We start from the raw sequence: 23,298 nt of genomic DNA on the forward strand, positions 1-23,298 counted from the left end.
GGAAAGAAAAGTAGAACTGTTTGGCCATAATGACCATTTTTATGTTTGGCGGAAAAAGGGGAAGGCTTGCAAGCCAAAGAACACCATCTCAACCGTGAAGCACGGGGGTGGCAGCATCATGTTGTGGGGGTGCTTTGCTGTAGGAGGGACTGGTGCACTTCACAAAATAGATGGCATCATGAGGGGGGAAAATTAGGTGGATATATTGAAGCAACATCTCAAGACATCAGTCAGGAAGTTAAAGCTTGGTCGCAAATGGGTCTTCCAAGTGGACAGTGAGCCCAAGCATACTTCCAAAGTTGTGGCAAAATGGCTTAAAGACAACAGTCAGGGAATTGGAGTGGCCATCACAAAGCCCTGACCTCAATCCTATAGAAAATCTGTGGGCAGAACTGAAAAAGTGTGTGCGAGCAAAGAGGCCTACAAGCCTGACTCAGTTACACCAGCCCCAGGAGGAATGGGCCAAAATGTACCCAACTTATTGTGGGAAGCTTGTGGAAGGCTACCTGAAACGTTTGACCCAAGTTAAACAATTTTACGGCAATGCTACCAAATACTAATTGAGTGCATGTAAACTTCTGACCAACTGTGAATGTGATGAAAGAAATAACAGCTGAAATAAAGCATTCTCTCTACTATTATTCTGACTTCATGTTCTTAAAATAAAGTGGCGGTCTTAACTGACCGAAGACAGGGAATTTTTACTTGGAATTGTGAAAACTGAGTTTAAATGTATTTGGCTAAGTTGTATGTAAACTTCTGACTTCAACTGTACGTGTTTGTTATTTTGCCCATCTTGTTCTTTTATTTTTATTGGCCAGTCTGAGAGATGGCTTTGTCTTTGCAACTCTACCCAGAAGGCCAGCATCCAGGAGTCGCCTTTTCACTGTTATCGTTGAGACTGGTGTTTTTTGCGGGAAATATTTAATGAAGCTGCCAGTTGAGGACTTGTGAGAAAGGTCTTTGTTTCTGGCCATTTTGAGCCTGTTATCAAACCCACAAATGCTGATGCTCCAGATACTCAACTAGTCTAAAGAAGGCCAGTTCTATTGCTTCTTTAATCAGAACAGTTTTCAGCTGTGCTAACATAATTGCAAAAGGTTTTCTAATGATCAATTAGCCTTTTTTTTAAAATCCTAAACTTGGATTAGCTAACACAATGTGCCATTGGAACACAGGAGTAATGGTTGCTGATAATAGGCCTCTGTAAGCCCATGTAGATATATAAAAATCTGCCGTTTCCAGCTACAATAGTAGTTTACGTTAACAATGTCTACACTGTATTTCTGATCAATTTGATGTTATTTTAATGGACAAAAAATTGCTTTTCTTTTAAAAACAAGGACATTTCTAAGTGACCTCAACTTTTGTCTATGAGAGAGCGCTGGTACGTTAAACCAAAAATGATCAACACTGACCATACTAATCACCTATTGCAGGCATTTTGCTTATCGTTCATTAGGATAAGTAGCCAATACTAGAGAAATGTGAAGTTTCAAATAATATAAGTTTGCTTATGGGTGATTTGATAATTGGACAATTGTTGGCTACAACCATCAAACTAGTTGTTTAAAGGATAATAAACTGCTGCATATTGTTATAAACTTATCATTCTATTTATCTCATCAATTCAGGCAAATTATTGCAATGTGGATTTAAACAAAAAAAACAGAGAACCCACTTAACCTCTGACCATTTAACCTGAAAGAAAAGCTTTGTTCACATCTGACCGTCTACTGCAGGATAGGGAGTGTTGACTATTTGTGTATGTCAGTTAGGTGTTGGCATCATTCCATGTGGGAACATTGTTTTCCTCTTTTTACTGTCCCTCTGCTTGGCTCTTCTTAGTTGACCCATATTCCTCCTTTCACTGAGATCATTCTAGCCAATGACTCCTTTTGATTTGTCAACTGAATCATGCATGCTCCTGGTATCAGTCTGAGTCCCTTTGTTGATTTGTTGATTCTTCTTAGGCCAGGGTCTTATTGGGCCAGGGACATGCGGACTAGGTCAGTGTCCCAAATGGTACTCTATTCCCTATATAGTACATCACCCTTATTGGCCCGGGTCAAAAGTAGTGCACTATATAGGGAATATGGTGCTATAAGGGACTCCGACTGGCTGTTGTCCAAACGGGTGACCATAGGCCAACCTTTTCCTGTCACCGCCAAACCCAGTCTCCGCCCCGTGGCTTTGTGGGTCATGGTGGCTGTGGTTACTGGTGGGGAGCCCTGGCTGCCACGGGTTGTCCCAAACGGTACCCTATTCCCTTTATGGGCCCTGGTCAAGAGTAGTGCACTGTAAGTAGTGCGCTATATAAGGAATAGGGTGCCACTTGGGACGCAACCAGGAACTGAGAACCGGCAGTTACTGTCTCCCCCAGTCTGGTAGTCATGTGACTGGTTCCACTCCAACCCTGCCTGCCTCTCTCTCTCGCCCCACTCTGGTCCCATATGGCTGTGGAGGCTGTTTGTCAGAGGAACTAGAACTACAGCGCAGACACGGGCTCACTCAGAAGAGGGAGGGCATCATGAAAGGTAGGCTTCAGTGGCTCCGGATTGCCAGGCACAGAAGTCTCTTTGGGCCTCCTTCCTCTTTCTCTGTGTGGTGTCATATTCTCCACTGACATATCTGCTTGGTAATGCAGTGTAAATCCTCATTTATTTGCTGTGGTGACTCCGGGTGGGATGGGAAGGGGATCTGGTTTGTGTAACTAGGTCAGAGAGGGGTAGGGGTGGTGGGTGATAGAGGGGTACAGGGATAAGGGGGGGGGGGGGGGGGAGATGGCTAGGGAAATTAGAGCAACGAGAGAGGGGAAAGAGCGCATTGAAACTTGTTCAGATAATGGGCTCTCTCTCTCTCTCCCTTTCTCTGTCCCCCTTTGTAAGCACCAGACTCTTTGAAGCGTTCTCTTCAGTGTCTGTTTTTGGGGGGTTGATGTAGGTTTGGGGAATTTATAGAATTAATTTGTTTTTGTGTGATATTCCTAATGCCTGTATCGCACAATCAAGTTTTTTTATTTATTTTTCGTTTTCATGACCGTTTATGGCCGCGTGTTCTCATGCAGGTAGCCTAGCCGTTAAGAGCATTGGGCCAGTAACCGGAAGGTTGCTCTGTCGAATCCCCGAACTGACTAGGTGAAAAAATCTGAGGATGTACCCTTGAGCAAGGCACTTAACCCTAATTGCTCCTGTAAGTCACTCTGTGTAAGAGCGCCTGCCAAATAACTGAAATGTAAATGTCTTGTTCGCTCCTTCTGTGCACCTTTCCATTTACACCAGAGGATCTGTATGAGCATCTCGTCATTCTATGTCTCCACCCTAACAATGGGAGTCGTGGTCCCAAAGGCGGGAAGGAAATCGACAAGCTTATGTTCAAAATAAGCGCATAGAAACACTTTGGGCTTATTTTTTGGACTGATTTTGTCGAGGGTGAAACCTTCTCACTTCACATCTTTCGCCCAAGCACCTACCACTCACAGAACCAGATGAGAGGTCACTTCTTCCTCTTGCTATTTGCATTTGAGGTTTGGTCCAACAGAATCGGTCATATGGACACCGAAACGCATGGGTACATTTATTGTGATTTAATAGAGGAGAAGTTAACCTTTCGAACCATACCCTGTTTATGTTTCAACTCCTCAAGTTTCGTGCAGACACTACTAAAATGGATGCAGCAATGGACATTTCATTCTGTTTGTCACGTGCGCATTACGGTACTACGTATAGCTAGCGGTATTCAAAGATTGTTATACTAGCTGTTTTAGTCTTTAAAAAAAAAAAAAAATACATTTGCAATAAGCATACAACTATTTATATAAGGAAATGGCAACTTGTTCCCATTCTGAGAAATAAGGTAGGCCACTTGATTTCATCCTCTGAACAAAGTGGACAGGCTAGCATGCTGGTCAAACAGTTGGAGACGGACAGAAGGTGGTGTGCATAACAATTCAACTGTTTTGCCTTGTTAACTGAATTCAGAGCTTGTGAAATTATACCTGGATCCAAGTTGGATAAACTTGAAATCTAAATATTAGCTGGCTACTCACTAGCACGTGGGCTTGTGCTTGAGAGATTGTTTGTGCGACCGGTGTTCATTTTCTATAATCCCTGCTGCATTATTAGTGAATGTGCATGGTTCTGGTTAAATTTGTAACAAACTTGAAACCTGAAACCCAGATCAGTGAGGTAATAGAAAAAAAGCTGGTAAAACAATTTATTAGTGGGTCTTATGGTTAATTTCACAAGCGCTGAATTAATTTAGATTATTGCTAACTGTTTTAAATGAAGCATATTTGACATTTTAATTGCACAACAAAGCTTTAGAGAAACATTTAAAAATGTAGCGTGACTCGCCCAAAAGTTTGAAAAAATGTAGATATGAGTTTTAGGCCATATTGCCCAGTCCTGTTGGTTAATTTACACAGTCAGACTGACATGTGAAGAGTTACTGTGGTTGAGATGGGAGTTTCAGTATAGTGTTCATAAAAGTGGACTCTGGCCTCCCAAATGGCACAGTGGTCTAAGGCCCTGCATCGCAGAGTCCAGGCTCTGTTGCAACCGGGAGACCCATGAGGCGGCGCAAAATTGTACGGTGTTTCCTCCGACACGTTGGTGCGGCTGGCTTCCGGGTTAAGTGGGCATTGTGTCAAGAAGCAGTGCGGCTTGGTTGGGTTGTGTTTCGGAGGACGCACAGCTCTCGACCTTCACTTCCCGAGTCCGTACGGGAGTTGCAATGATGAGACAAGACTAAGTTGGATACCACGAAAAAGGGGTAAAAAATACAAATAAAAGTGGACTAATCATGGTGTGGAGAGGGCTCTTTTTGAAATTTGAAGAATTTAAAGATCCATCTCTCCAGAAATAAGTCCCTCACTTTTGCCGCTTGTTATAAGCATTTCTCTACGTCTGGCCATGCTTCCCACCTGGCTACCCGGCCAACAGCTCTGCACCCCCTGCAGCAACTGGCCCAAGCCCCCACCCCTGTTTCTCCTTCACCCAAATCCAGACATCTGATGTTCTGAAAGCGCTGCAAAATCTGGACCCCTACAAATCAGCTGGGCTAGACAACCTGGACCCTCTCTTCCTAAATTTATCCTCCGCTATTGTTGCAACCCCTATTACTAATCTGTTCAATCTCTTTTTCGTATCGTCTGAGATTACTAAAGATTGGGTCAAGAGTGTCATCCCCCTCTTAAAAGGGGGAGACACTCTTGACCCAAACTGTTACAGACCTATATCCATCCTGCCCTGCCTTTCTAAAGTCTTCAAAAGCCAATTAAACAAATCTGCAATCTGGTTTCCGAGCTGATCACGGGTATACCTCAGCCACGCTCAAGGTCCTAAACAATATCATAACCGATAAGTCTACTGTGCAGCCGTCTTCATCGACCTGGCCAAGGCTTTCGACTCTGTCAATCACCACATTCTTATCGGCAAACTCAACAGCCTTGGTTTCTCTAATGACTGCCTCGCCTGGTTCACCAACCACTTCTCTGACAGAGTTCAGTGTGTCAAATCGGAGGGCCTGTTGTTCAGACTTCTGGCTGTGGGGGTGCCACAGGGTTCAACCCTCGGGCCGACTCGTTTCTCTATTATATCAATGATGTCGCTCTTGCTATGGGTGATTCTTTGATCCACCTCTATGCAGACGACACCATTCTGTAGACATCTGGCCCTTTGGACACTGTTAACCAACCTCCAGACGAGCTTCAATGCCATACAACACTCCTTCCGTGGCCTCCAGCTGCTCTTAAATGCTAGTAAAACTAAATGCGTGCTCTTCAACCGATCGCTGCCCGCGCCCGCCCGACTAGCATCACTACTCTGGACGGTTCTGACTTAGAATATGTGGACAACTATAAATACCTAGGTGTCTGACTAGACTGTAAACTCTCCTTCCAGACGCACTTTAAGCATCTCAAATCCAAAGTTGAATCTAGAATTGACTTTCTATTTTGCAACTGCCTCGTTCCCTCATGCTGCCAAACATACCCTCGTAAAACTGACCATCCTACTTATCGTTGACTTTGGCGATGTCATTTACAAAATAGCCTCTAACACTCTACTCAGCAAATTGGATGTAGTCTATCAGTGCCATCCGTTTTGTCACCAAAGCCCCATATACTTCCCACCACTGCAACCTGTATGCTCTCGTTGGCTAGTCCTCGCTACATATTCGTCGCCAAACCCACTGGCTCCAGGTCATCTAAGTCTTTACTAGGTCTTTACTCAGCTCACTGGTCACCATAGCAACTCCCACCCATAGCATGCGCTCCAGCAGGTGTATTTCACTGGTCATCCCTGACGCCAACACCTATTTATTGCCTTACCTCCTTACTTCATTTGCACACACTGAATACACATTTTTCTATTGGGTAATTGACCATGTTTGTTCATCCCATGTGTAACTCTGTTGCTTTTGTTGCACTGCTTTATCTTGGCCAGGTCGCAGTTGTAAATCAGAACTTGTTCTCAGTTGGCTTGTTAAAGTAGTGAGACAGTGGTGAGTCAGGCTGCAAAGGAGATGCAGGGAGAGGGAGCATTGAAGCAAGCAGGGAGAGGGAGCATTGAAGCAAGCAGGGAGAGGGAGCATTGAAGCAAGCAGGGAGAGGGAGCATTGAAGCAAGCAGGGAGAGGGAGCATTGAAGCAAGCAGGGCGAGCAGTTAGTAGTACAGTGGTTCCCAAACTTGGGTTCCGGGACCCATGTGGGGTCCACTAAAATGTAAATAGTCTCTAATCTTATCAAACACATGAATAACTTGTTTCTCTTCAAATGGGTATAGAATACAACATTTTTAGAGTCAACTAAGGGCATTTTACACTGTCAGAATTCACTTACATGTCATGTTGGGACAGTCGGTGGGACCTAAAATTGAGTGAAATATAAAGCCAATGTAATATTATGTACACTGAACAGAAATATAAACTTCTACTGAGTTACAGTTCAAATAAGGAAATCCTCATTATCAGTACTGATTTACCACTCATGTATGTAGTGAAACCTGTATTATTGAGTAGAACATTTTAAAGTACAGTAGTGATAGTGTTTTTTTGCGCTTGGTGAGGCTGATGAGAGTAGGGGAGAGGGAGGTGAGGATCCAGCTTGCTTGGTCCTGTGGTCCAAGAGGCCAGGGACAATGGAACAACCAGAAGGGTGTGAATAAGATGCAGGTCCTACAAAGAGGGAAATTTTAATTGAGGGCTTTTGTGTTAATGCTATAGAGTTATGTCACACAAGCGTGGGAGAGTGCACACTGGTGGGTTTTGCATGGGGAGTGATGCAGTGTTTTTATAAGTGCAAATATTTCCACTTTTCCTCCATCGTCTCCGGCATTGTGGTGTGTTTGTTTCTGTTTTTCCATAAACACCAGCATAGTTAGCTAGCTAGTTGCTTTGTCTTCAGTTTCTGTCTGTTGTGCTGACTGTTTCCATGTGGTCGACTCGGTATGTTTGTAATAAACATTCTGCCTTGCCACACAACAAAGCTAAATTGAAATCACATTTGCTCCTCTCTCCACCATGTTGTCATAGTTTTGGTTGGCTGATAAAGTGGTAATGTTTCCCCTCAGCTAATTAGCCTGTGAGTCACCAGGTCGTCTCTTCTCCTTTCCTCTGTCTTCAAAGTTCACGGTTGCTAATCCACTGAGAGAAAGCACAAAGCGCCTCTCCGCTGAACAACCTCGAAGCTCTGGCCTCATGCCCAGTACCCCATGTTCCAACCAACTGACAAAACGTATATCAGCTTCACGGTTTACTTTTGTAACACGGGGTAAACAAATTAAATCAGTTTTGATATACAGCTTATTAATGTTATTGTTGAGTGAGCAGTAGGCTAAGTAAATATGAGAGGTTATGAAGTGAGTTTCTCAACTCCCGAAGGGGGATTCTGTGTCAGTACCTGGTGATTAACACTAGAGGGTACTGTTTGTTGAGAAAACAGCTCTGTGTGTGGCAGTTGATGGTACTCTGTGTCCTGGTGACTATTCTGTGTTGCTTGCTGATTTTAAGACTGTCTTTTCTGGGATTTGGACCCATAGCGGTTAACCGGTCCTTCATTCACTACACTTCAATGGGTGTATTGTCCCAATGTCCACAGAAGACCGAACAGCCATCCTCATTTGAGTTTTCGTTACCGTCAGTTGCTCATCTTTCCTTTATTGCATCACCTTTTATCCACTTGATTCTAATAGAGTAAATATAGACATGATGGCATTGGGATGATAACCCCCCCCTCTGTTAGTATGAGTGACAAGGTGTTTAGCTGCTCCCTAATGTGTACTGTCATGTGAATATCATGCTTAAAGCATGGAGGATGGCCCGTTGGCTGCCCTGTTGACAGGACAGGAGCGTTCGTTCTACCGGCCTTCGTTCTATCCAGAACATTCCTTTACCCTGTCATCGACACAGAGGACAGATTTAACTTCCCTTCATCAACCCGATACTACAGTGCAACCTCCTTTCCCCATCACTTCCTATATGTTACACATACTATATGTTCCTATGGGTTGTTGATATGATGAGAATCTTAGAATAGCCCAGTGGTCCATGTCAGACCTTGACTGCCATGATTTTGTCACCCCTACACCTTCTGGAGAATGTCCCTGTCAGTTTCCACTTGTCATTAATACATGTATGTCAAAGGGACTCAAGTATTTAATGACGGAACCAGCAACACTGAGAGAATATTACCTAGCTACAGTTAGTTACTTTCTAGAAAAACTTGGCGCAAAGTGTTTGCGTGTGTTGAGGTAGTTAGGTGTCCGAGGGGATTTTTGCCCTGTGACAGCTGACTTGATCCCTGCGAGTTGAGAGAGACCGAGTGAGTGAAGTCAATTTCTATTTCTGGGAGATTGAGGGCTATCAAAGCACCAGCCAAGAGGCCATAAATGGCTGCCAGCGTCTCCAGTTACCTCCTGCTGGTTTTGGGCTGCGGATGCTACCACCCTACTCTGAGGTGGAATTCGGACCTCTCCTCTCCAGACCCCCACAGCCATGTTAGGACTAAGGCCAGGGCCGTATGTATCAAGCGTCTCCGAGTAGAAGGGTTGACACCCCCCCCCCCCCCCCCCCCTTGTAATCTTATTTGTTGTGATTGAAAAGGGGAAACTGATCCTAGATTGAGCGTGGCGCTTGCAACACCACGGTTCTGAGTTCGATTTGCCCCAAAAAATGGATGCGCTCCCCATTTGTAATTCCTGAGCGTCTGCTAAATGACTAAAATATAAATGTTTAGTCCCAGCCAGGTAAAACATCCAGGGATAAATAGAAATGCCGGGATAGTAAGACAGACTGGCACCTCAAGTCAAGAGGTCATATTCAGACTGAATATTTCTACACGTCCTGTATCAAATTAACTTTGAATTTAGTGTGGTGTATATGCTGTGGTGTGACACTGGTACTTTTGGTACATGTGTTGTTTCAAGTGGCTTCTATCGGTAGAGTGTGACTGGTTGATGGTCTGAGTAGACGTACACCTGAGACGAGAATCAAGATCGCCTCAAGGGATGTAAGGATCAACGAAGTTGTCCTATATATTCAACAGCTGAACGATGAATACGGATACATTACTACCTCAAACACTTAATCTGCAAAAATGGCAAGTGAATTAGTGTGGGGGGGGATACAGGCTACATTTCTCATCTGATAGTGGGGTGGTAGATGCTTAGTGTGCCCTGTATGGCTCAGTTCCCTACATAGTACATTTACACACACCGCATACCCATCAGCTCAGACAGATCCAGCTCAGAGGCCCAGCTCATGAGCTCCGTCAGCAGCAGATTTGAATTTACAATGGACAATGAATGTGTTTTATGCAACAAATGTTATCGCATCGATTCTTTCTCTAATCAACCCGAATCGCACCGACTCGTTTCAAACTAAAATGCATATTTCCCGTATCAAGAGTCCATGGATCTAGATGCGTATCGAATCATCTCGAAAGGGAAACATGCACATCCCTAACAGCCTCTTCAACCACCCCTTTACCTCCTTGTCATTACTTCAAAATGTTCCTGCTGTGGCCTGTGGAATGTTGTCCCACTCCTCTTCAATGGCTGTGAGAAGTTGCTGAATATTGGCGGGAACTGGAACACACTTTCGTACAAGTCGATCCAGAGCATCCGAAACATGCTCAATAGGTGACATGTCTGGTGAGTATCCTTGCGACATGGGGCTGTGCATTATCATGCTGAAACATGTGGTGATGGCGGCGGATGAATGGCACAACAATGGGCCTCATGATCCTGTTATGGTAACTCTGTGCATTCAAATTGCCATCTCAATTGTGTTTGTTGTCCATAGCTTATTCCAGCCCATACCATAACCCCACCGCCACAATAGGGTACTCTGTTCACAACATTGACATCGGCAAACCGCTCGCCCACACTACGCCATACTGCCATCTGCTCTGTACAACTCAAACTGGTATTCATCCAGTGTGCTAGTGGCCATCGAAGGTAAGCATTTGCCCACAACTTTGTTACGATGCTAAACTGCAGTCAGGTCAAGACCCTTGTGTGGTGGCTGGTCTCAGATGATTCCGCAGACGAAGAAGCCGGATGTGGAGTTCCTGGGCTTGCGCGGTTACACATGGTCTGCGGTTGTGAGATCGGTTGGAAGTACTTCCATATTCTCTAAAACCACGTTGGAGATGCCCCCCCACCCCGTCCTATCCTCTCTTCTGTGTTTTGATTGATCTAGCCTGAGTGGGAAAGCACCGTTCTAAATTTGTCAGCTCCCTGAATCATGCCTGCTGCAGATATAACTGCCACACATGGGGGAGGGGGAGCAAGAGGGGGAGTGAGAGGGGGGGGTGACCGTCGTTCTAACGGTGCTGGCAACTCGTGCATCATGTCAGTCGTGTCCTACTAGCCCTTCTGTGCTTAGCTGTGATCTTCTCCCAGACCCACTGTGGAACTATCCGGCCCCCAAAGACCCAACCCACTAGAGACCTACCCCCACGGACTTGCCCCCAGAAGACCTACCCTAACCTAGGAACTACTACCAACAGACCTACCCCAGCCCAGGAAAACCTACCCCAGAAGACCTACCCCAGCCCAGGAAAACCTACCACAGGAAAACCTACCCCAGCCCAGGAAAACCTACCCCAGCCCAGGAAGACCTACCCCAGCCCAGGCACTACACGGTCACGTCTAATCTGAGAGGAAAACTGAAGTAAGGAGTTGAGTTGGGGAAATGTTGGGGGAAGGTTTGTGAGGAGAAGATGCCCTTTTTAGTAACCACATTGAAATACTGACTGGCTTCTAAAAGCCTTTATACGGTTTGGGTATTTTATATTATGACGTGTTCAGTGAAGAGGTGGTCTGATTTGATGTGATCGCAGGCTGGATGACCCTTATCTATTGGAAGTGAACTGGTTTGACGGACCATGAGGAAGGGCGAGCTTGCAGCGAAATGGGGTGTTGCTGAACCCAATGGTATTTTGGAACAGTCCGTATCCTCATTCTGGTTGATTGGAACAGCCCTTGTTGGAACCCATTCTCGTTCTCTCCTCACATTCCCAATGTAATTCTGGTACCTGCCTGTTTGTCTTGGAGCTGCACAGCAACTGACCTATCCTAACCTAACCTAGTCCAGGACTCTTCCTCCCAGACCTGTTAGAAGCAGATGACATGCACAGATTTTCAGCTTAAATCAGAAAATGTCCATAGTCAGTTTGATGCTGAACTTTTGTCCACCTTTTGTTGACCAGTATAGCGTTTTATAAAATCCTTATGAAGATTCTTAATGCTCTGAAAAGGTGACAGCCCTATGACATGTCCGATCCACTTTCTCGTGAGATGTGGGTCTTTCCACGCTCGTATACTGCTTCAGATGGATTATACCACAGATGAATGTGGTGAAGTGTGAAAAGCTTTAGAATAGGTCAAATTGCTATTTGGGTAGTTGGTGTGTGTGTGTGTGTGTGTGTGTGTGTGAGACAGTAAAGGACTGGGACATAGCTCTGTCATGACCTGACAGTACAGCTGCACATTGTCCTGCACCTGTTCTGCTCTCTCGGTCAGGATCAGAATACACAGGACAGAAATAGAGCACAACTGCCCTGACGAGGAACGCGCGCATGCTTGCTCATAGGACTATGGCAACATAAACAAATGTAGGGTTGGGAATTGCCAGGGACCTCATGCTACAAAGTCATCACAATACTTCGTATCAATTCTGTATGTATTGCGATTCGATACTGTAACTTTGTGATTTGATGTTCCAAACATATTACTCACTATGCTTTGTCTGCTGGCGAGAGACAGCGCATGAGAAGATTTAGTTCTCATCGGTCATGGAAATAATTGCTGAAATCATGTTGGCTCACTATTTTAAAAAGATTGAGAACAAGCTATAGGATGAAAAATACAAGAGTTTTAGCGCAAGTACAGCCAACTAGCACTTTCGTGGCAAAAGTCTATTCATTTATTTGTGTAATGTAGATTTTTATAGATCTCATCCTAGATCAGTACCATCCTAGATCAGTACCACATTAAGATGGCTTTGCGTATACAAATCCAGAGTTGAAATGTGATCTTGAGGCCGATTTAACACTGGTGAGGGCGCTTCATTATTTACTTTACATCTCTCAGATGGATATCACCTGTGGTCTGGACAAGACACCTCTTAAGTGTGTGTCGTATCCTGTGTACTTAAGTGTCTATTTAGCACCATTCCATAAATACCCAGTTTAAGCGTTATCTAACTGATCTAATTTCCGGGTGGCTTCAGGCTTGGGTGTGAGAGAGTCCTGATGCCGTCCCTGTTCAGCACCCCCCCCCCCCCCCCCCCCCAAATAAGCCTTTCACCACTTTTACTTTGTTGCCATGGCATCTGCCATCAGCTGTTTGTAATCGAGTCCGAGCCCCAGGAATTCACCCTCCGTGACCATCCAATCTTTCCAGGCGTTTACTGGAAGCACTTATATACTATAGCTGTTGTCTTGGCAGAGACTGTTACTTCGCATTCCGATCACTTCATGTGATGACCCTGGGAGAAGTCCATTTAAATGGATCCTTCTGAGATGGAGAAAGAACTAGGTGTTTTGTGTGTTATACTAGTGCAATTAAGATTGCAAATCGTCTCCCACTGCAATGAGTGCTGACATGATGACCGTCACATCTCTCTCCAATTTTAATAAAGGTGCCCATGCAATCTGAGGATAGATGCGGATGTAGACTGGATTGTAGAGCTCGTTTACCTCGGCGCTGCCAGAAACGGAAACAAATCCTATCACCATGCATCTCTCAGCCAAGTGAGGAAGTAGACGCACTGTTGTGGACAGGAGAGTACTCCAACTTGACATGTCTCGTGTTGTTGACCTTCTCTTCATTTAGCTTGGTGATATCTTTGTCATCACACACTCCCAATAGGTCTGTTATTAATAAGAGGTTTGTTTTTGACGGCCTTGTTTGGTCTCTCCAGTGATGGGTGTCCATAGAGAAGGCTTGCAGCGGAACAGAATGTTCAAGAGTACTGACAACAAATCGCCTGGTCTTAAGGACATGTGAGACTAACAAGAACTACTGCTATGTGCAATAGATCACCTGCTAGGCGTGTAACCGTTAGAAAACAAACCTAAAGTGAAGTTCAGAGACGACAGAGCGTCCAACCGCTGCAACCGACAACATTTGTTTTGGTCTGTCTTGTCATTTAAGATGGGTTGGGACTGGGGAGGCCTCGTGTTCAGATCACGGTTGTGTCGAGTGTGTCACACAATAACTAAGTGTTTTGCAATAGGACATCTGTTCTTCTTGGAACCTCCCCTGTTTCACTCAGGTTCAAGCGTGGGTCTGTCTCCCTATTGAATTGGATCCTGGCCTACCTGACTGTGTAGTGTAGGCTCTCTAATGGCCGTCCTGAGGTTAAGGGTCAGCTTATTGAGTGACATGTCCAACATCCCAACAGCCTGATGGTCCATGACAGAGGTGTACCTGAGCCAGAGCCAGCCGTGCAGGAGGAAGCCTCAGACCAAAGCCAGAGGAGAGTCTTAACATATCGTTCTGGCTTGACCACGCAAGACATTGGCCGTGTCAGAATACTTGCGTTCTTTAGACTGGGTGGTTAGTAATAGGTTCATCTTAAATATATCAAACTAAATCAATTGTTTTGGGACAAAACATTTGCTTAACCTCATCTAAATCTAGTAATGAATGATGTGTCGATCGAGCAAATTGAGATTAAACTGCTCGGTGTAACCCTAGATTATAAACCGACATAGTCGAAACATATTGATTTTAAACGGTAGCGAAAAGGTCTGTCTGTAATAAAGCTCTGCTTTCTTGACATCATAATCCACCAAACCAGTCCTACAGGCCCTAGTTTTCACACCTAGATTACTGCCCTGTTATATGGTCAAGTGCTACAAATAAGGACATAGGCAAATGTATAGTGGCCCAGAACAGAGCAGCACATATGGCCCTTAAAAGTACATAGAGGGCTTACATCAAAAACATGCATGTCAACCTCTCCTGGCTCAAAGTAGAGAGATTGACTGACTGCATCACTACTGGTCTTTGAGCGGTATTGACGTGTATTCAAAGTACCAAACTGTCTGTTCAAATGACTAGCACACATCTCAGACACCCATACATTACCCCTCAAGACATGCTACCAGGGGTCTCTTCACAGTCCCCAAGTCCAGGACAGAGGCTAGGAAACACACAGTACTATATAGAGCCATGACTACATAGAATGCTCTCCCACCTCAGGTAACTCAAGCTAGCAATACAATCAGATAAAGAAATGAATTTGTATTACTTAATGTTTTGGACCCCAGGAAGAGTAGCTGCTGCCTTGGCAACAGCAAATGGGGAGCCTAATAAATGACTGGATACTAAATGATAGGCATCTTGAGTGTGCCAGGATGTTATACTCATTTTGGCTTTTCATCTAGTACAATTCGCTGCGCACTTGAGGAAGACAACAGCTGATAATCTGATATGGTGACGCGCTGTGCCAAAATGAACGAATAGCAGGAATCCATGCAATTGTGCAATAGGTGACGCGTTCTCAATGTGGATGAGCATGGTATATTATTTGTTGCTTACTGCATTTGATTTTACTATACAATATGTTCTATGTAGTACGGTTAGTACACAGTATGCAGTTTAAGTAGGCAAGACTGATTTTTCACATTTCTGACTTTTTACACCATACATTTTCCCTGACACCCAAAAGACAGGAAAATGGTCCAATTCACACACTTATCAAGAGAACATCCCTACAGCCTCTGATCTGGCGGAGTGTATGAGTGTGCCCCTGCCTCTCCGTCAATAAATAAAAAAAGAAAAGAAAATTGTGCCGTCTGGTTTGCTTAATATAAGGAATTTGAAGTGGTTTATTCTTTTGATTCTTAAGTATATTTACAACCAAATATTTGTAGACCTTTACCCAAGTAGTATTTGACTGGGTGACTTTTACTTGAGCCATTTTCTATTACGTTATCTTTTATTCAAGTATGACAGTTGAGTACTTTTTCCACCACTGCGTATATGAACTGTAACTCTGTAAAATCTTGGAAATTGTTGCATTTTGCATTATTTTCTGTTGTTCAGTGTGCGTACATGCATACATGCATGTATGCATACATACATACAGTAGCAGTCAAAAGTTTAGACACCTACTCATTCAAGGTTATTTTTTTTATTTTATTTTTTTTACAATTTTCTACATTGTAGAATAATAGTGAAGACATCAACTATGAAATAACACCTGTGGAATCATGTAGTAACCAAAAAGTGTTGAACAAATTTGAGATTCTAGCCACCCTTTGCCTTGATGACAGCTTTGCACACCCTTGGCATTCTCTCAACCAGCTTCATGAGGCACTGCTACCAAATACACTCAAATAGTATGTAAACTTCTGACCCACTGGGAATGTGATGAAAGAAATAAAAGCTGAAATTCATTCACACCAGCTCTGTCAGGAGGAATGGGCCAAAATTCACCCAATTTATTGTGGGAAGCTTGTGGAAGGCTACCCAAAACATTTGTCCCAAGTTAAACAATTTAAAGGCGATGCTACACTCAATTAGTATTTGGTATGTAAACTTCTGACCCACTGGGTATGTGATGAAATAGATAAATCATTCTCTCTACTATTATTCTGACGTTTCACAATCTTAAAATAAAGTGGTGATCTTAATTGACCTAAAACAGAGATTTTTTTTTTTTAACCAGGATTAAATGTCAGGAATTGTGAAACTGAGTTTTTAAATGTATTTGGCTAAGGTGTATGTAAACTTCCAACTTCAACTGTATATATGTATGTATATAATTAATTTTGTACTTATAGCCTCCCATAGCATGAAACCTAATTACCAGTACCTTATTTATGCACTTTCTGACCTACATTTACATGTTAGTAATTCAGCAGACACTCTTATTCAGAGCGACTTAGTGCATTCATCTTAAGACCGCTAGGTGGGGCAACCACATGTCACGGGCATAGTAAGTACAATTTTCCTCAAAGTAGTTATCAGCAAAGTCCTTTGCTTGTAACTTAAATGTCACGAGAGGGTAGAACGCGTTTCAAATGTGCTTGTTACACTGAGCTGGTTGTAATCTAAGATATCAATGTGAGTATGTTATGATTTGAAACAAATTGGTGACATTTGGACTAAGGTTGCGTAGAATAGCAGAAGTGTCAACATTGCGCTGTGTAGAATAGCTGAGGTAAGCGGTCATACTGTATTCTTGTAGACAGCAGCGATGATGTATAGAGGGATCTATAAACAGCTGTGGCACACATGCGCGCGCACAATTGTCATAGACGGATTTAAATGGCATGTAAGCCATAGCACAGACAACTGACTCCGATAGTCACCACACACAGAGAGGGAGATTGGTCAGTCTCGGCAAGCTAGGATACATTTTCCTACAGGTGTGGGGGGAGAGAGCAGAGCTCCGAGGAAGTGCCTTCCAGTGTGCGTGATCTATCTCTGTATCCAGGATCCCCTGGGGTTTAGCCTCCTGTCTGGTAGCACTTATTCCAGTTCTAACAGTAACATCAGGACTGTCAGCTCTGCTGCTTATAAATGGAACAGACCCTTACCAGATATGTGTTGATTGGGTTCTGGCTGCACTGTTTAGAATCATTTTGGAATGTACTGTGATTCTTCTATTTGTTTTTTTGTTTTTTTATCAAAGTTTCACCAGCTGCACAGGGCTTTTAAAGGGGGATTCATTTGAGAAACAAACGAGGGGAGAAAGGTCTGGGAACAGACGGGGAGAGGAGGGCTGGAATTTGTAAGATGTCTACGTTCCAATGGAGCTTCATTTGAGCTCTCCATTTTAAATTGGTCTAACTTATTGTGCCCTACATCCCATTGAATTAGTATGGCCCTTGTTTTTTTAATGGTTATTTAACGCCATCGGAAGAGAGCTGAGCAAATAATGTCAAAGTAACCGGTCAAAGGTTCATGGGGATATGAAATATGCCGACTTTCTGGTACATTACTGTACTCTTCTGGCATCTACTCTAAAACCTTTCCTTTTGTGTATTGAGTTTCCACACAGTCATTTCTCTGGGAATAGGTACAGCTTCTCGGTTTTGGCCAGCAGAATCTTCTGGTGTTTCAGTTCATTTGTCTTCCAATGGCACAACCTCCTACCCTGCTGGCTTACCTTTTGACTGTTATGGCCTTGATTCTGGCTGACCAGTGGCTGAAAAATGAAAGATACTAAATAAAGGGTTCCAAAATCGGCATCTGTCCTAGTCCCAGCTTTTCCCATACACTAAACAAAAATGGGATTACAGTTCCTGGGAAGATTGCCGGGTGGGAATGGAATGGGAAGAACACCAGGAATGCTTTGGCAAATGGGATCGGCCGGGGCCTCCCGAGTGGCGCAGTGGTCTAAGGCACTGCGGCGCAATGCTAGAGGCGTCAGTACAGACCCAGGTTCGCTGGTGTGGTTGGCTTCCGGGCTAAGCGGGCGGGTGTGTTAAGAGCGTGGTTAGGCGGGTCATTTTGAAGGACGCATGACTCAACCTTCACCTTCCGAGCCCGTTGGGGAATTTCAGCGACGAGACGAGATCGAAACTGGTGAGGGGAAAAAAGGCGTACAAATAATACTTTTAAAATGGGTTTGGTGAAGTGTGCAGGTGGAACTATTTCCCAAGGTCTACAGTAAATTCAAATCTCATGACAGGTTTCAACTCTCGAGCTGCATGCTGTTGACCAACACTTTGGGGGTAGTCGGCACACATTGTTAGGGATCTCTAAAGAGCATTCAACCTTGAGCCATCGAGAGCCACTTCTTAGGGAAGCTTTTATCTGGGTTATCTTGGGTAAGTCTGTCAAGGGGTGGGGAAACAGGGCATAGCGAGCTAGTGTTTACGGATGGAGTTGGACGAAGTTATCTTGGTCCTTCTATTTGTGGCAGTTGTATCTGAGAAAAGGCTTGTGTACAGTAAGCTGAGGCCAGGATCTGTTTGGAAAGTTTGAAGTTTGTGTGTACTGCCTTGGACATTGCCATGGTCTGGTCTTTTGGGCTAATACACATTGTTCTTGAGTATTACTGGCCTTGGTCCCAATAGAGATGGTCTGGGTAAGTCCAGACCAGGCCTGGGTACCAGCCAGTGAACTGTGACGGTAAATATCCAGTTAGTGACCTCTGCTGCCCAGCCACTCAGCTAACACCTCACCTTATTAGGGTAGATTGAACCGAGTGAGCTGGCTACAAACAAGGCCAACCTATCTTCCAGTGTGTCAGAGTGCGTGCATGTTTTGAAGGGAATGTGTCTGACCTTGTGCAGTTCTCTGACTGTCCAAGGACCAATGACTGTTATGACAGCAAACTGGGACAGTAAATTTAGACCATTGGTCCTTCTACAAGTGTCTGAGGAAATGTAGCACTTCCAAATACTTCCCCATGTGGACTGTCCCTCATGGCATCCTATTCCCTATGAAGTGCACAACAATCGAGACCTTTTTCTTCTTACCCAGAGTCCGATCAACTCACGGTTACTATTTTTATTTCTCTGTGTGCAGTTGGAATGAACTTGAAGGTAGGCAATAACTGGAAGTCTACAAGAACCGCTAGCATGGTAACCCTAGTTAGCAATTGCGCTAACGCTAGTTAGCAACTTCCTTCAAATAGCATGCAGGGAACCAAAAAATGGAATCCGTGAAAGTGGAAAGTGGGATAATTATGTTGCGCTATCCCTTTAAAAGCAATCTCGGCAGAAAATATGATATTTTTTGCAGTGGCAGCTAAATTGAAGGGGAACACTATCTTTACCTCTTCATGCTATGTCTACCTTCTGTATTAGTTTCTGGTTCTGTTTGAGTGATGGACACTGGGCTGAGCACTGCTATGTGTCTGTAGAGACAACATGGCCAAACGTGCTGGACCCCTCCATCGTTATTTTGCCAGAAGAGAGGGATATACAGCATTTCCTGTGGGATAAACAGTAAATCTGGGCTTTATTTCTGAGGGGGAGGCCTGGGATGAGAGGTTGAGTTCTGGGCCCAGATTATGAGACAAACCTGCTAACGTTTCCTGCTTTCCTTCTCCACGTCACGCACGCAAACACACACTATCAACAGGCTTGAGGAGAGACGCTGGGGTCATTTAAAGTGCCATTGCTGTCACTGCATGTCTAAGTGTTTGTATACAGTAATTCAATTCTTATGTTGAATTAATCTGACACCCAGGCATCTGTGTTGTGTATAATTGGTGGGGGAAGTGTGGACATGCTGCTGTTACGATGATATAGGTCTCATCGTTGGCCTGTTTTTGTTCAACATCCAAAAATAAGTGATTTGCTTAGATTGCCTCAAAGCTGGCTTTTGGGTACTGATCAAATTCAAAATTTGTCAAATTGCTGGTGTTTGTTTAGTATTACAAACTCTTCCTCCTTCTCGTCTCCTTATCAGTAACTGTACTAACAAAGATCAAAATGACATGACCTTTCAGACGACAACAACAAAATATGTGCAGCATCATACGCGTCTACATTTTTCAGACAGTAGAATTCTGCTTCGGCATGGAACGTTTGGTATTGTTTCCAACAACAACAACAAATTAACTTTAAATAACCTTTAACCTTTTCAGTGGCACTTTGAAACTATATCCAGAGACAGTTTCGTTTTGGCATTTAAAAAGCCTTCATGTACTCTTCAGGCAAACAAACATGCCAAAGCCGAGACGCTTTCAAGGCACCACATTCCATATGTCTGAAAAGGTTATAACATTCATCTCTGGTGGTTTACCTTGAAGATTTGTTTTGGGATGCAGTTGCCAGATTGGGTCACCTTTTTGAGAGTAATCCTGTCTAGTGCCGAGCGACAATGTTTGACTGTCCCCATATCAGCAGCCAGGCGTGTAATTACAAATTAGTGCCCCTCCATTGGACAACAGGACTGGTTACCAGATACTTCTGCGTGTGTGCATAAATACTGATAAGTGTTAGCTTGGTCTGTTTTGTACAGTCTTGCCAATTCCTATGCTCATTTGTTGTCATGTTGTGACTAAACAGCACACAGATCTGGGAATGGGCTAGTTGACTGCCTCTGATTCCAAACTACGTTTGGAATCATAGAGCTAGTACAGCAGGGGCCTTCAACCTTCTATCCCAGGGACCCACTCCCAGGCAAACCGGCGACCCAGAGACCCCCCATCACATCTTATTGTCAGGTGAATGGCAAGGAGAAGTAATCAACATTTTAAAATGAATATATTTTTGTAGATTCATATTTTGCCCTCCACACATTATAATATTGAAATATAAAGATGTTTTATTGTTAAAAACACTGGATAGGGGCAGTGAAATGCCATAGTAGTATAGCGTCTCCCTAGAGCAAATTAGGTTTAAGGGCCTTGCTCAAGGGGACATTGACAGATTTTTACCCTTATTCGAACTAGCGACCTTTTGGTTAGTGGCCCAACACTCTAGGCACTAGGGTACCTGTCACCCTTAGAAGAGGAAGTCTAAACTTTAACGTAGCCTATTAGATAAAAAGTTAACTTGGAACACCTTTCTGCTAATAACTAAATAAAGGTTGGTGAATTCATTCAGTCCAAGCTCACCAGCGGCACACGCGGCTGCCTTTTTAAAGCCTATGTAATTCAACATGTTTGTTGCTAGCGATAGTCATAACGTTTAAAAATGTATATGTATGTATGTATGTATGTATGTATGTATGTATGTATGTATGTAAATATATTAGTATATATATATAGTATATATACTGTACAAGTCAAAGGTTTGGACACACATACTCATTCAAGGGTTTTTCTTTATTTGTACTATTTTCTACATTGTAGAATAATAGTGAAGACATCACAACTATGAAATAACACATGGAATCATGTAGTAACCAAAAAGTGTTGAACAAATTTGAGATTCTTCAAAGTAGCCACCCTTTGTCTTGATGACAGCTTTGCATACTCTTGGCATTTTCTAAATCGGCTTCATGAGGCTCATTTCAATTTTTTATTTTTATTTACCCTTTATTTAACTAGTCAAGTCGGTAAAGAACAAATTCATATTTACCATGACACCCTACCCAATTAACAGGTGTGCCTTAGAAGTTAATTTGTGGGATTTATTTTTCTCTGCTGCAGAGGAGTTCACTAGTTACCAGCCTCAGACATTGCAGCCCAAATAAATGCTTCAGAGTTCAAATAACAGACACGTCTCAACATCAACTGTTCAGAGGAGACTGTGCAAATCAGGGCCTTCAAGGTCGAATAGCTGCAAAGAAACCATTACTAAAGGACACCAATAAGAAGAAGAGACTTGCTTGGGTCAATAAACACAAGCAATGGGCATTAGACCGGAGGAAATCAGTCCAAATGTGAGATTTTTGGTTCCAACCGAAGTGTCTTTGTTAGACGCTGAGTAGGTGCACGGACGATCTTTTCATGTTGTGTTCCCACCGTGAAGGATGGAGGTGTGGGAGTGCTTTGCTGGTGATGCTGTCTGTGATTTATTTAAATTCAAGGCACACATAACCAGCATGGCTACCACAGCATTCTGCAGTGATATGCCATCCCATCTGGTTTGGGCTTAGTCCCACTATCATTTGTTTTTCAAAAGGACCATGACCCAAAACACACCTCCAGGCTGTGTAAAGGCTATTTGACCAAGAAGGAGAGTGATGGAGTGCTGCATCAGATGACATGGCCTCCACAGTCCCCCGACCTCAACCCAATTGAGTTGGACTGGGATGAGTTGGACTGCCGAGAGAAGGAAAAGCAACCAACAAGTGTTCAGCACATGTGGGAACTCCTCCAAGACTGTTGGAAAAGCATTCCAGGTGAAGCTGGTTGAGAGAATGCCAAGCGTGTGCAAAGCTGTCATCAAGGCAAAGGGTGGCTACTTTGAAGAATCTCAAATATATTTTGATTTGTTTAGCACTTTTTTGGGGGGGTCACTACATGATTCCATATGTGTTATTTCATAGTTTTGTCTTCACTATTATTCTTGAATGAGTAGGCATGTCAACTTTTGACTGGTATATTTCCCTTGCACTCCCTCCACAGACCCCCGGTTGAATACCCCCGAGCTACAGTTACAGTACAGGTGTTACAGCAGAGCCTGCGTTGGTTTGCCTGCCGTCATAGTTTAATGACTGATGTAATAGTACTGTTAGTCTGCAGGTCTGGTATGCATCAGATGGTGATAGATTTCTGTGGTCAAGGGGGACCAAAAGGCTTTGGTATCCTGTCCTGTTAGGCTGTTAGCCCCACCAAGCCCCTCTGTGGTGACCCAACCACACCTGTGTTCAAAAAGTATTATTTTTTTATTTGAATTTATTCCACTGTGCTTGATTGCGATTACCTGATGGAATGGGACCAATGGTATAGTCCCTAAAGTGCAATCCCTGCCCCATCTGGCACTCCAGACAGTCTCAATCAAACGCTAAAAGTTTTGGAAAGTAAACCATAACATTAGAACCCAGGTCTGGACCCAGCAGGAGAGGCATGAGTACAATGTCGGCTTCTTCCCAGGCTTCTCTCCAGACTCAACACTGCATTCCTCCAGTGACAGAGTCCAGTCCTCCTCCTCTATCTATATGGGGATGAATGTTAAGAGTGAGTATGGGTCTGCGGTGGTTATGGTTGTCCTATGGCTGAGCTTGCAGGGCGTCTTGCTGCCTCTAGGGACAGTAGAGAGTTAAAATGTTTCACCCGTTCAAGAAAATGCTTGTTGTTGTATTGGGTGTAGAGAAACATGTCTCTTAAGTATTTCCACAACTAATTGGTTTCAATGCTTTGTATTTCAATCTACATATTGGAATATAACTGATAATTATCTAAAAAATTAATTCCCACGTTGGGTCT

At 43.7% G+C, this 23,298-nt stretch overlaps 1 protein-coding gene across 4 annotated transcripts in view; it reads left to right on the plus strand.

Annotated features, from left to right (window-relative positions):
* Window positions 1-23,298, plus strand: part of svila (supervillin a) — a 144,006-nt gene that overhangs the window by 45,688 nt on the left and 75,020 nt on the right. For 2 of the 4 annotated variants that reach the window (XM_036935275.1, XM_036935273.1), the window contains exon 1: window positions 10,817-11,175. The exons of 1 other annotated variant lie outside the window; for it this stretch is intronic. Coding sequence is in view for 1 of the 3 variants with exons in the window: in XM_036935263.1 (XP_036791158.1) it covers window positions 2,531-2,537 (7 nt within the window). In the remaining 2 variants the exon portion in view is untranslated. Of the gene's footprint in view, window positions 1-2,463; window positions 2,538-10,816; window positions 11,176-23,298 lie in introns of those variants that run through there. One more of the 4 variants, XM_036935263.1, reaches the window with a different exon arrangement.

Source organism: Oncorhynchus mykiss, chromosome 11, assembly GCF_013265735.2.
Source record: "Oncorhynchus mykiss isolate Arlee chromosome 11, USDA_OmykA_1.1, whole genome shotgun sequence".
Lineage (NCBI taxonomy): Eukaryota > Metazoa > Chordata > Actinopteri > Salmoniformes > Salmonidae > Oncorhynchus > Oncorhynchus mykiss.